This window comes from Rhincodon typus, chromosome 9 (assembly GCF_021869965.1).
Source record: "Rhincodon typus isolate 14 chromosome 9, sRhiTyp1.1, whole genome shotgun sequence".
Taxonomy (NCBI): domain Eukaryota; kingdom Metazoa; phylum Chordata; class Chondrichthyes; order Orectolobiformes; family Rhincodontidae; genus Rhincodon; species Rhincodon typus.
This window is the reverse complement of record NC_063340.1, coordinates 1,130,445-1,142,664: the sequence shown is the minus strand read 5'-3', so window position 1 is coordinate 1,142,664 and position 12,220 is coordinate 1,130,445. Positions and strand designations below refer to the sequence as shown.

Below are 12,220 nucleotides of genomic sequence, written 5' to 3'. Positions count from 1 at the left end.
GCCACTCTGACAAAGTACAATTTTGTGACCCAGAGTAATCCTGGAAGAGAAGTGAAATTAAATGTTCTTTCATTCTGCATTTTGATGCATTAGGAAGCTCCTATGTTGCTGGCTGAAGCATCCTTATTGAAAGTAATTGGGCTTCATATTACGAATGAGATTCCGATCTCTGCCCTGACCTGGAAGTCTTTCACTCCCACCACTCAAGTAGAGTTCTAAAACTAGAGTTCCCAACCCACAGACAGGCTATTTAGGCAAACAAATTCATATTAATATTTATCTTTCATATTTGTTCAAATTCCATTAAAGTGCCCAGTTCCATGTGCTCTTTATCCCTTTTTTTTCAATTGTCTATCTAATTTCATGTTTGCTGTCTTAAATTTGAAGATGCTGAAATAAAATCAATGTTTATTATAACATATTTCTCCCTACATCAGGTGGGAAGACAGTAATTTATTGTCCTGCAGCTTGAGACCAATCTTCATCTACACAGCAAGCTCTTAATTTCTATCAAGTCACTTAGAATAAAATTTACAACTTTGTCATAGCTAAAGGGGACAAATTAAAACACATCACACTGGTTGAATCTTTCAGTTCTAGTGTTTAGGTTTAAAACGATATGGCAGATGCTGAGCAACACATATTCAACCTAACCTTTTAGTGTAAATGCAGGTAATACAAGAGAACTCCTAGAGAGAAAGTTGTAATAAGAGTGAATAAATCAGCAAAAGCAAATAGCAATTAGGCTACAAATAACCCTTTCAAATTATGGTGTTTCAATACCAACAGCAAGCTGGCTTACTTTCCAAGTGGGAAGCCACGAGAGCAGCTTTGACTGCAGGTAGTTAGATAACAGAGCATTTTACATTAAATTGAATGATAGTTTTAAAAATAACCAAAGGTCAATTAACAAAGATTGGTTCCTATTCTCTTTGAATCTTTTATTTCCCCAAGATACACAGCAGAATTTGAAGAATTAACAGTAACATTTTTTCTAAAATTGCAGAAAAGCCTCTACAATGTCTTCATTAGCAGCGGACACTTAAAGATTGCCCTCCCCCTGCCAAACAAGGCCTTTTCTTTTCATGCTTTTATATACAATCAAAGCTCCTGCACAGAAGATACATGCTGAGAGACTTAGCAAAGTGCTTTGTCCCTCCAGCCTCACTGTGGCATTGTGGCGCAAGATCTCTGGAAACAAGGATCACATGCTGGGTTTCACACAAGATTTTCTGGGCAGGTTAATTTTACCTCTGTAGCTAATTAAATGGGAGGTCCAAAAAAAGGGTTAAGTGTCAACTCCTTTGATTTTGTACTTTAACTTTCTTGTTTGAAAAGTACCTGCAGAAGCTTTTATAATTTGTCAGAGTGGCATAAGCTTTCAGATTCCTAAGCATGTTCCACTCATGGCATTTTGGTTCTTAAAGCTGTACTTCTTTTTGGGAGTAGATTAGAAAGGTGTCACCGACAGACACTACCCATTTAAAATAAGATAAAAGTTCTGAATGTCTGAACTGCTAACTGCAAAATACAAAACAGGCCCAAGGCTATGGTGAGAAATTGTCAAGAAAAGGACACAGTAGAACCATTGACCAGTTCTACAATGGCTGACTGTATGTGTGTGTATGCGTCTGTCTGTCCTTCAGCCTAGTTGACACCAATTTGCTTTAAAAAGCACAAATGCTGACAACAGCACCAAATCTGGTACTAGCATACAGCACGGAAATGTACAGGATATGACTCACCAAGAAGAGGTCTCGAGCACCTATATCTATCGCCAGTAGAAAAGCCTTTTCAAACCTCTGGTACCTGTCAAAACAGAGACAATTATTAGGAATGTTAACTCCTATATGCATAAGTTCATCAACATTCAAGACAGTGAGGTAATACAAACTGAAGTTTTGTAACAGTCATGTTCAGAATAACCTAGCAGTTTAAATGAATGCAATTCATGTACTGTCACATTCCATATAGCATACTCTCAAATGAACACACATACAAATTATGTAGAAAAAAAACGCTTCATCCACAGATGCCTGGCCAACAGACAACACAACCAGGACACATCAAAACCTGAAACAATAACCATCATACCACATATAAAAAACACCTCAGAACTGACAGCCAGACTACTCAGACCGCTAGGAATCATGACAGCACACGAACCAGCAGCTACACTAACACAGCAACTGACCAGGGTTAAAGACCCAACAGATACCATGGACACGATGAATGTAGTTTACAAGATACCATGTGGAGACTGCATAAAACACTATGGGGGACAAACAGGCAGACAACTAGCAACCCACATCCACGAACACCAGCTAGCAACTAAACGACATGACCAGATGTCCTTGCTTTCATTACACACAGATGAAAAAAACCACACTTTCAACTGGGACAACACCACTATCATAGGACAAGCCAAACAGAGGACAGCCAGGAGTTCTTGGAGGCTTGGCATTCATCCGCGGACTCCATCAACAAACACATTGAATTAGACCCGATATATCGACCATTACAATGCACAGCCAGAACCAGTACCTACTGGAAGCAGCAAAAACTGGACCATATAAATTCAAACTGGCACAAGGCAACAGCGCTTCACAGGAGGCTCTGCAGCATTGAGGATGTCACATAGTAAGGGGACGAAATGCCTGCTATCAAACCTCCCAGCTCGGTAAATAGACCAACATCTACAACTCAGCCTCTTAATCCTGCTCTGCATTTCAGTAAAATCGTGGCTGATCTGATTACTCCAAATTCCCACCCATCCTTAATTACCTTTCATTCTCCTGTTAATCAAGAGTCTATCTACCTTCGACTTAAAAATATCCAAGGAGTAAGCTTGCACCAATTTTTGGGAAAAAGAGTTCCAAAGACCATCAGCCACCTGCAGATAAAGATTCTCCTTATCTCTGCCTTAAGTGGGTGACCTTTTTTTAAATCAGAGACCCCGTGTTGTCTATTCTCATTATTTCCACACTCACCAATCAAGACCCCTCACGATTTTATGTTTCAATCAGGTCGCCTCTTACTCTTCTAAACTCCAGCGGATACAAGCTGAGCCTATCTAATGTTTCCTCACAAGACACTGCCAATTCCAGGTATTAGTCTGGTAAATCTTCTCTGAACTGCTTCCAAGTAATGATCAAAGGATATAGGGAAAGCACAAGAATATGGTGTTGAGATGGATGAAAAGTGCTTGAAAACAAAAGCAATGATTCAGAATGGCAGAGCCAATTCAAGGCAATTTAAGTTGAACCAACTCAACCACACTCGGGGCTAAATGGCCTACTGCTGCTCCTATTTTCTAACATATTTATATCCTTCCTTAAATAAGGTGAGAACACTGTATGCATTACTCCAGATGGGATCTCACCAGTGGCCTGTACTTAAGTATGGGGTTTAGTTAGCTCAGTTGGCTGGATGGGATACAGAGTGATGCCAACTGTGTAGATTCAATTCCTGCACTGGCTGAGGCTACTATGATGGAATCTCCTCAACCTCTCTCACCTGAGGTATGGTGACCCTCAGGTTAAACCACCACCAGTCATTTCCCTCTAATGGGGGTAACCCTATAGTCTGGTAAGACTAGGACACCCATATCACCCTGAAAATCAGAGTTCTGCAATCTCTCACTCTTTAAAAATAATGCTTCATTTTTGTTCTTTCTGCTGAAATGGACAATTTCACGTTTTTCCACATTATACTCCATTTACCAGATCTTTGTCCACTTGCTTAACCTATTTAAGTACCCTTTTAGTCTCATGCCCCTTCACAACTCGCCCTCCTACTTTATGTTTTGTCATCTGCATGTTTAACAAACACATTTTTGATTCCTTCATCCCTTCATTTGTACAAGTTGCAAATGGCTGAGGTCCAAACACTGCTCCCTGTGACACAACACTCATTATACCTTACCAAATAGAAAATAAACGTTAATGTCTCTTGTTTCCTGCTAGCCAGATAATCTTCTATCCATGCCAAAATCCTATCACCTACACAATGTCCTTTATTTTTCATAATAACTTTAGATATGGTACCTTATCAAATGCCTTCTGGAAATTCAAGTATAGTACATCCACTGGTTCCCCTTTGCTCATGTTAGTTCCTCAAATGATGCCATTACATTGGTTAAACATGAGTTCCCTTTCACAAAACCATGTTGACTGTCTGGTTATCTTGAACTTTAAGTGTTCTGTTACAATTTTTTAATAACAACTTCTAACATTTTCCTTTTAACACATGTTAAGATAAATAGACAAAAGAATCCTGTTTTCTGGCTCCCTCCTTTTTGAATAAAGGAATTATAATTGCTATTTTATAACCCAATGGAATATTTCCTAAATCCAGATAACTTTGGAAAATTAAAACCAATGCATTAACTATCTTGCTCGTCACTTCTTTTAAGATTCCAGAATGAAGCCCATCAGGACCGGGGCACTTGTCAGCAAACAGCTCCAACAATTTGCTTAGTACCACTTCTCTGGTGATTATAATTTTACTGAGTTCCTCCCCCCATTCCACTTCCTTACAGTGCACTGTTGTTATGGAAACAGGAAGCTATCCTGGAAGCTGATACTGAAAAATTTTACAGCTATGTTGTTTGACAAAGACTTGTGATACCATGGCCTTGACAAGCGTAAGCATGGCAAGATTTTGAATTACACGTTGTATCTTAACGATACCCAAATGAGATATGAATGTGCATTGCAAGTGTTGTAATATGGGGCCGAATTTCTGCCCGTGGGTAAGAAACAGGAACTAGGTCTGGCTTTGGGTCAGAAAACTGCTTCTAATAAAAGTCAGAAGTTCAGAGTTTCATGGGGGTGAGACCTTAATTGGTACGGTGACAAGTTTCCTAAGCGATGAACTGTGGAATTCAGGTACACACCTGCTGGCATATTCACGCAGATTGCTGTTGTCCACAGGAAAAGCTCTGCCAAAGTCTTCCATTACACCAGAGGAAAACAAGATGGAATGGTGGAGATGGGGAAGTGACACTGAGGGCAGGATGGACATAAGAACATAAGAAATAGGAGCAGAAGTAGGCTATCTGGCCTGTCAAGCTTGCTCCACCATTCAATAAGATCACGGCTGATCTTTTCGTGGACTCAGCTCCACTTACCCCCCGCTCACCATAACCCTTAATTCCTTCACTGTTCAAAAATCTACCTTTGCCTCAAAAACATTCAACAAGGTAGCCTCAACTGCTTCACTGGGCAGGTAATTCCATAGATTCACAACCATCCTCAAATCAGTCCTAAATCTGCTCTGCCTTATTTTGAGGTAATGCCCCCTAGTTCTAGTTTCACCTGTCAGTGGAAACAACCTCCCTGCTTGTACCTTATCTATTCCCTTCATAATTTTATATGTTTCTATAAGATTCCCCTCATTCTTCTAAATTCAAATGTCTACAGTCCCAGTCTACTCAATCTCTCCTATAAGGCAACTTCTCAATTCTGAAATCAACCTAGTGTATCTCCTCTGTGCCCCCTCCAGTGCCAGTACATCCTTTATCAAGTAAGGAGACCAAAACTGTATATAGTACTCCAGGTGTGGCCTCTCCAGCACCACATACAGCTGCAGAACAATCTCCCAATTTTTAAACTCCATCCCTCTAGCAACGAAGGACAATATTTCATTTGCCTTCTTAATTACCTGCTGTACCTACAAGCCAACTTTCTGTGATGACATTTGTGGACCCTAGCTTCATTGATGCCAACCTGGTTCTAATAATGTTGGAGGCCATCAGGGAGGGGAAGATGATCTGCTTCTTACAATGTGGCAGGGGCACTTTGCTGTTAGGCATCACATCCCTCTGTCTCCCTCTCTCTTTTACCTCTTGCTCCTCCTATAATTAGCTATTTCCTTCCAGGGCCTCCAGGAGTGCTGAGTTATGGAGAGGACAGCAGACAGCACAATGACTGAGATTATATAAAAGAGGGATTCAAGGGTGCTAACCAACTAATTCACATACTAGAATCAGATTTTCAGAAGATGGCTGACCTGCTGAGCAGGTGAAATTGGTTGCATCTCCTTTATACCTCTATCTTGAATTTCCTATTTCCAACACAGCACCTCCCAGAGGATCCATCCACACATTTTGGAAGTTGCAGGCAGCCTGGACTAGAGAGGTTGAAGGAGTAGCAGCATACACATGGAGGAAGCTCTTGTTGTGGTCACAGATCAGCTCAGCATTGAAGGATTGGAAACTCTTCCTCTTACAGAGTCATAGATTCATACAGTATGGAAACTGACCTCTCGGTACAACCAGTCCATGCTAAACATAATCCCAAACTAAACTAGTCCCATCTGCCTGCTCCTGGCCCATATACCTCCAAACCTTTCCTATTCATGTACTTATCCAAATGTCTTTTAAATGTTGTAATTGTGCCACATCCACCATTTCCTTAGGAAGTTCATTCTGCATGCGAACCAACCTCTGTGTAAAAAATTTTCCCCTCATGTATTTTTAAAATCTCCTCTCACCTTAAAAATGTGCTTCTCAATCTTGAAATCCTCCATCCTAGGGAAAAGACAACCACCTTTAACTCTATCTATACCTCTGCTTATTTTACAAACTTCTATCAGGTCGCCTCTCAACCTCCTACACTCCAGTGAAAAAAATCCCAGCCTATCCAGCCTTTCTTTTATAACTCAAACCTTTCATACCTGGCAACATCCTGGTAAATCTTTTCTGAATCCTCTCCAGCTTAATAATTTCCTTCCTATAACTAGGCAATCAGAACTGCACACAGTATTCTAGAAGAGGTCTCACCAATATCCTGTACAACCTCAAATGACTTCCCAACTCCTATACTCTTGAAGAAAGTCACTGCCAGGTCTGTTGCGCAACAGATTTTCAGACATGACTAAACTCTTAGTAGCACTGAGCTTCTTTGCTTCTGGTTCTTTGATGGCCACTGGCAATACCTGGCACCTAGCACTGTGAGATGCAAGGTCTTCAGTGACATGGTCTGTGTTAATCTGCAAGGATGAAGAGTTGCAGACCCCTGTGGCTTGGGCCTGGTCACTGTCGGTAGCTCCATCTTTGTTGATTGGTCCTATGTTGATAGTTTTATCTCCATGGTCTTCTCATCCTTCTCTTCTCTCCTGTGCCCTCCTGATGCTCAGGGTACCACCTGCCATTTGAAGGGAGTTTCTTCTAATTGCCACTGGCCCCAAAATCCGACAGTCATGCCCCCATTGCTAACTGAATCTTCCTTCTTTTCCAGTTCTGAGGAAGGGTCACCAGACCCTAAACCTTAACTCTGTTTTATCTTCATTGATGCTGCCAGAGCTCCTGAGCTTTTCCAGCAACTTTGTTTTTCTTCCTTCTGGGCAGGTGGCCACCCAGTTGTCCTTGGCTGTTTTGTTCAAAGCTCTTTTGCCCATAATGCGGAGAATGTGCCAACCCTATTCAAGATTTGAGAGCAATTGCGCACTTTCCTTAAAATTGTGCAGCGTCAAGGACACTCCCTCACCAATGCATATTCCTGTCCTGCTCTCCTCTGCACTACTCATACTTAGGAGGATTGGTACTTTGAAATTGACATGCTATCCAGTAGTGTTAATTTCAGCTCCCCTATCCCATTTCTCTCCTTTTCTTGGCAGTGATGCAGGGAGTAGAGAGAGCCAGAATTCAGCTCACGACACTTTCTCATTATGACAACTTCACCCAAGATCCTCAGACAGCACCTTCCAAACCAAGACCACGTCCATCTAGAAGAACAAGGGCAGCAGATACATGGGAACACCACCCCCTGCAAGATGCCCTCCAAGCCAATCACCATCCTGACTTGGAAATATATCGCCGTTCCTTCACTGTCACTGGGTCAAAATCCCTCCCCCCAATGGCATTATGGGTCAACCCACTAGTGGTAGATGACAGTAGTTCAAGAAGGCAACTCACCACCACCTTCTCAATGGCAACTAGGGACAGGCAATAAATGCTGGCCAGCCAGCGATGCCCACATCCCACAAATGAACGTTTCTGAAATCTGTTCTAATACTATACAGTCTTTCCTTGTCAAGTCTCTTTAAGTGTATTGCCTTCTGTTGTATCTACTTCCAAAACATAGAACATAGAACAGTACAGCACAGTACAGGCCCTTCGGCCCACGATGTTGGGCCAACCTATTATTCTACTAAGATCAAACTCTCCTGCATACCCTACATTATATTATCATCCATATGCCTATCCAAGAGTCGCTTAAATGTCCCTAATGTATCTGACTCCACTACCACTGCTGGCAGCGCATTCCACACGCCCACCACTCTCTGTGTAAAGAACCTACCTCTGACATCTCCCCTATACCTTCCTCCAATCACCTTAAAATTACGCCCCCTTGTAATAGTCATTTCCATCCTGGGAAAAAGTCTCTGGCTATCCACTCTATCTATGCCTCTCATCATCTTGTACACCTCTACCAAGTCACCTCTCATCCTCCTTTGCTCCAATGAAAAAAGCCCTAGCTCCCTCAACCTTTCCTCATAAGACCTGTCTTCCAGTCCAGGCAGCATCCTGGTAAATCTCCTCTGCACCTCTCTAAAGCTTCCACACCTTTCCTGTAATGAGGCAACCAGAAATGAACACAATATTTCAAGTGTGGTCTAACCAGGGTTTTATAGAGCTGCAGCATAACCTCGTGGCTCTTAAACTCAATCCCCCTGCCAATGAAAGCCAACACACCATACGCCTTCTTTACAACCCTATCAACTTGGGTGGCAACTTTGAGGGATCTATGGACGTGGACCCCAAGATCCCTCTGTTCCTCCACACTGCCAAGAATCCTGCCATTAACCCTGTATTCTGCATTCAAATTCAACCTTCCAAAATGAATCATAGATCAGAGAATCCCTACGGTGTGGAAACAGGCCCTTCGGCCCAATAAGTCCACACCGACCCTCAGAGCATCCCACCCAGACCCATCCTCCTATACCCCACCTAATCTACACATCCCTGAACATCACGGGCAATTTAGCATGGCCAATCCACCTAGCCTGCACATCTTTGGACTGACACTTCACACTTTTCTGGGTTGAATTCCATCTGTCACTTCGTTGCCCAGCTCTGCACCCTGTCAATGTCCTGTTGCAACCTACAACAGCCCTCCACACTATCCACAACTCCACCAACCTTCATGTCATCGGCAAACTTACTGACCCACCTTTCCACTTCCTCATCCAAGTCTTTTATAAAGATCACAAAGAACAGAGGTTCCAGAACAGATCCCTGCAGAACACCACTGGTCACCGAGGTCCAGGCTGAGTATTTTCCATCTACTACCACCCTCTGTCTTCTATTGTACAGCCAGTTTTGTATCCAGACAGCTAAATTTCCCTGAATCCCATGCTCCTTACTTTCTGAATGAGCCTACTATGGGGAACCTTATCAAATGCCTTGCTTAAATCCATATACACCACATCCACTGCTCCGCCTTCATCAATGTATTTTCTCACATCCTCAAAGAACTCAATAAGGCTTGTGAGGCATGACCTGCCCCTCACAAAGCCATGCTAACTATTTCTAATCAAACTGTTCTTATCCAAATAATCATAAACACAATCTCTCAGAATCCTCTCCAATAATTTGCCCACCACAGAAGTAAGACTGACCGGTCTGTAATTCCCAGGATTATCCCTATTCCCTTTCTTGAACAAGGGAATGACATTTGCCACCCTCCAATCATTGTCCATTGGAGTAGTACCAGTGAGGACACAAAGATCATCGCCAAAGGGGCAGCAATCTCTTCCCTCGCTTCCTGTAGCAATCTTGGGTATATCCGGTCTGGCCCAGGGGGCTTATCTATCCTCATGTTTTTCAAAATTTCTAGCACATCCTCCTTTCTAACAACAACCTGTTGGAGCATATCTGCCTGTTTCATGCTGTCCTCACAAACGTAAAGGTCCCTCTCACTGGTGAATACTGAAGCAAAGTATTCATTAAGGACCTCCCTTACCTCCTCTGACTCCACGCACAAGTTCCCTTCACTATCCCTGATTGGCCCTACCCTCACTCTGGCCATCCTCTTATTCCTCACATAAGCATAGAACGCCTTGGGGTTTTCCTTGATCCTACACGCCAAGGTTTTTTCATACCCCCTTCTAGCTCTCCTAAGTCCATTCTTCAGTTCCTTCCTGGCTACCTTGTAGACCTCTAGAGCCCTGTCCGATCCTTGCTTCCTTAACCTTAAGTAAGCTTCCTTCTTCCTCTTGACTAGATGTTCCATGTGTCTTGTCATCCAAGGTTCCTTCACCTTACCATCCCTTCCTTGCTTCAGAGGGACAAACCTATCCAGTACTCATAGCAACTGCTCTCTTAATAACCTCCACATTTCTGTCGTGCATTTCAATGAGAACATCTGCTCCCAATTTATGCTCCGCAGTTCTTGCCTAATAGCATTGTAATTCCCCCTCCCCCAATTAAATACTTTCCCATACGTCTGCTCCTATCCCTCTCCATGACAATGGGTCAGGGAGTTGTGATCACTATCACTGAAATGCTCTCCCACGGAAAGATCTGACACCTGGCCTGGTTCGTTGCCAAGCACCAAATCCAATATGGCCTCCCCTCTAGTCGGCCTATCTACATATTGAGTCAGAAATCCTTCCTGGGCACACCACACAAAATCTGCTCCATCCAAACTATTTGCACTTAGGAGGTTCCAGTCTATATTAGGGAAGTTGAAGTCACCCATGCCAATAACCCTATCACTTCTGCACCTTTCCACAATTTGTCTCCCAATCTGTTCCTCAGTGTCTCTGTTGCTATTGGGGGGTCTATAGAAAACTCCCAATAAAACCTGCAGACATTATTCCTAACACCAGGTGTGATGCCCATCATCAATTTCGATCATGCAGTGATATCCTCTTCAGAAGATGCCCTAACATTTTAAAGAGGGTTCACATACCTCATATGATGGTACATCCAGTTGTTTCATACCAAACAGATGCTGCATTACTCCATCACTACCCCAAAAGAATGTCATGAGTCTTCACATTACTCTTCCTTTGACTTTCTTAATGCATGATGTGGCAGTTCTGCTGTTGGACTGGGGTAGGCAAGGTCAAAAATCACAGAACACCAAGTCATAGTTCAACAGGTTTATGTGGAAACAAGAGCTTTCAGAGTCTCGCTCCTTCCTCAGGTGTTAGTGAGAGAGGTGGCTTTAGACACAAAATTTATAAACAAAAGATCAAAGGGTCATAGAACCGACACGAATGTATTGAACAAAACTAAGATGGTTGTTAAATCTTTAATCAGTTAGAAAGGAGATGCAGTTTTCAATTGATTAATATGCAAATCCCAGAATTTCTCTGGAGTCATTGCCCTTGAGATATCTAAAGGTTTTATCAATACACCAGAGGTGACATTTCAGGTTTGACAACGCATTTTAGGTGTGAGGCCTTGTTTAGAATCTGTCTGTGTTTTAACTTGATGACAGACTCGTTTTATTTCCAAAGTAGGAATTTAAAAAATGCCACATTGACTGTCTACAAATTGTGTGCTTTTTGAACAAAGTAGAATGTATCTGCAATTACAAATCTGCAAATGGAAATTCACCACGTAGATTTATATGGACGACAAAATGTACCCTATGGGTCGTATCTTGCGCGCGCGCATGTGTGTGTGTATTAGTGTGTGTGCGTGTGTTTGTATGAGAGATTGTGTGTGTATGTGTGCACGTATGTACGCATGTGAGAGAGTGTATAGTGTGGTGGGGTCACCTGTAGTGCGACATGAACCCAAGGTCCCGGATGAGGCCGTCCTCATGGAGACCAAAGTTGGCTATCAGCCTCTGCTCGGCAAATCTGCGTTGTTGTGTATCCCACAGTCCGCCTTGGAGGGCGTTTACCCAGAGATCCGAGGCCGAATGTCCTTGACCATTTAAGCATTCGCCCACTGGGAGGGAACATCTCTTTTTGTGGACGGTCGTGTGGTGTCCATTCATCAGTTGTCATAGCATCTACATGGTTTTGCCAATATACTACAACAGCTTCACCGACAACCAGTTCTTCATCCAGACACGTAGAACAGCCACGGGGACCAGACTTGCTCCCCATTATGCCAACATTTTCATGTACAAGTTCGAAAAAGACTTTTTTGCTGCACGGAACCTCCAACCAATGCTACACACCAGATACATTGACGACATCTTCTTCCTGCAAAGATCACTGAAACAACTACATCGTGATATCAATAAGTTTCATC

The 12,220-nt window shown here is 42.6% G+C and overlaps 1 protein-coding gene across 3 annotated transcripts in view; it reads right to left on the bottom strand.

Moving 5' to 3' along the window:
- LOC109915232 (WD repeat-containing and planar cell polarity effector protein fritz homolog) overlaps positions 1–11,028 on the bottom strand; it is a 54,695-nt gene extending 43,667 nt beyond the window's left edge. For 2 of the 3 annotated variants that reach the window (XM_048601504.1, XM_048601503.1), the window contains exon 1: positions 1,746–1,863. In XM_048601504.1, coding sequence (XP_048457461.1) covers positions 1,746–1,856 — 111 coding nt within the window. In that variant the 5' untranslated portion in view covers positions 1,857–1,863. Of the gene's footprint in view, positions 1–1,745; positions 1,864–10,919 lie in introns of those variants that run through there. The other variant, XM_048601505.1, reaches the window with a different exon arrangement.
- Positions 11,029–12,220: the final 1,192 nt, after the last annotated feature.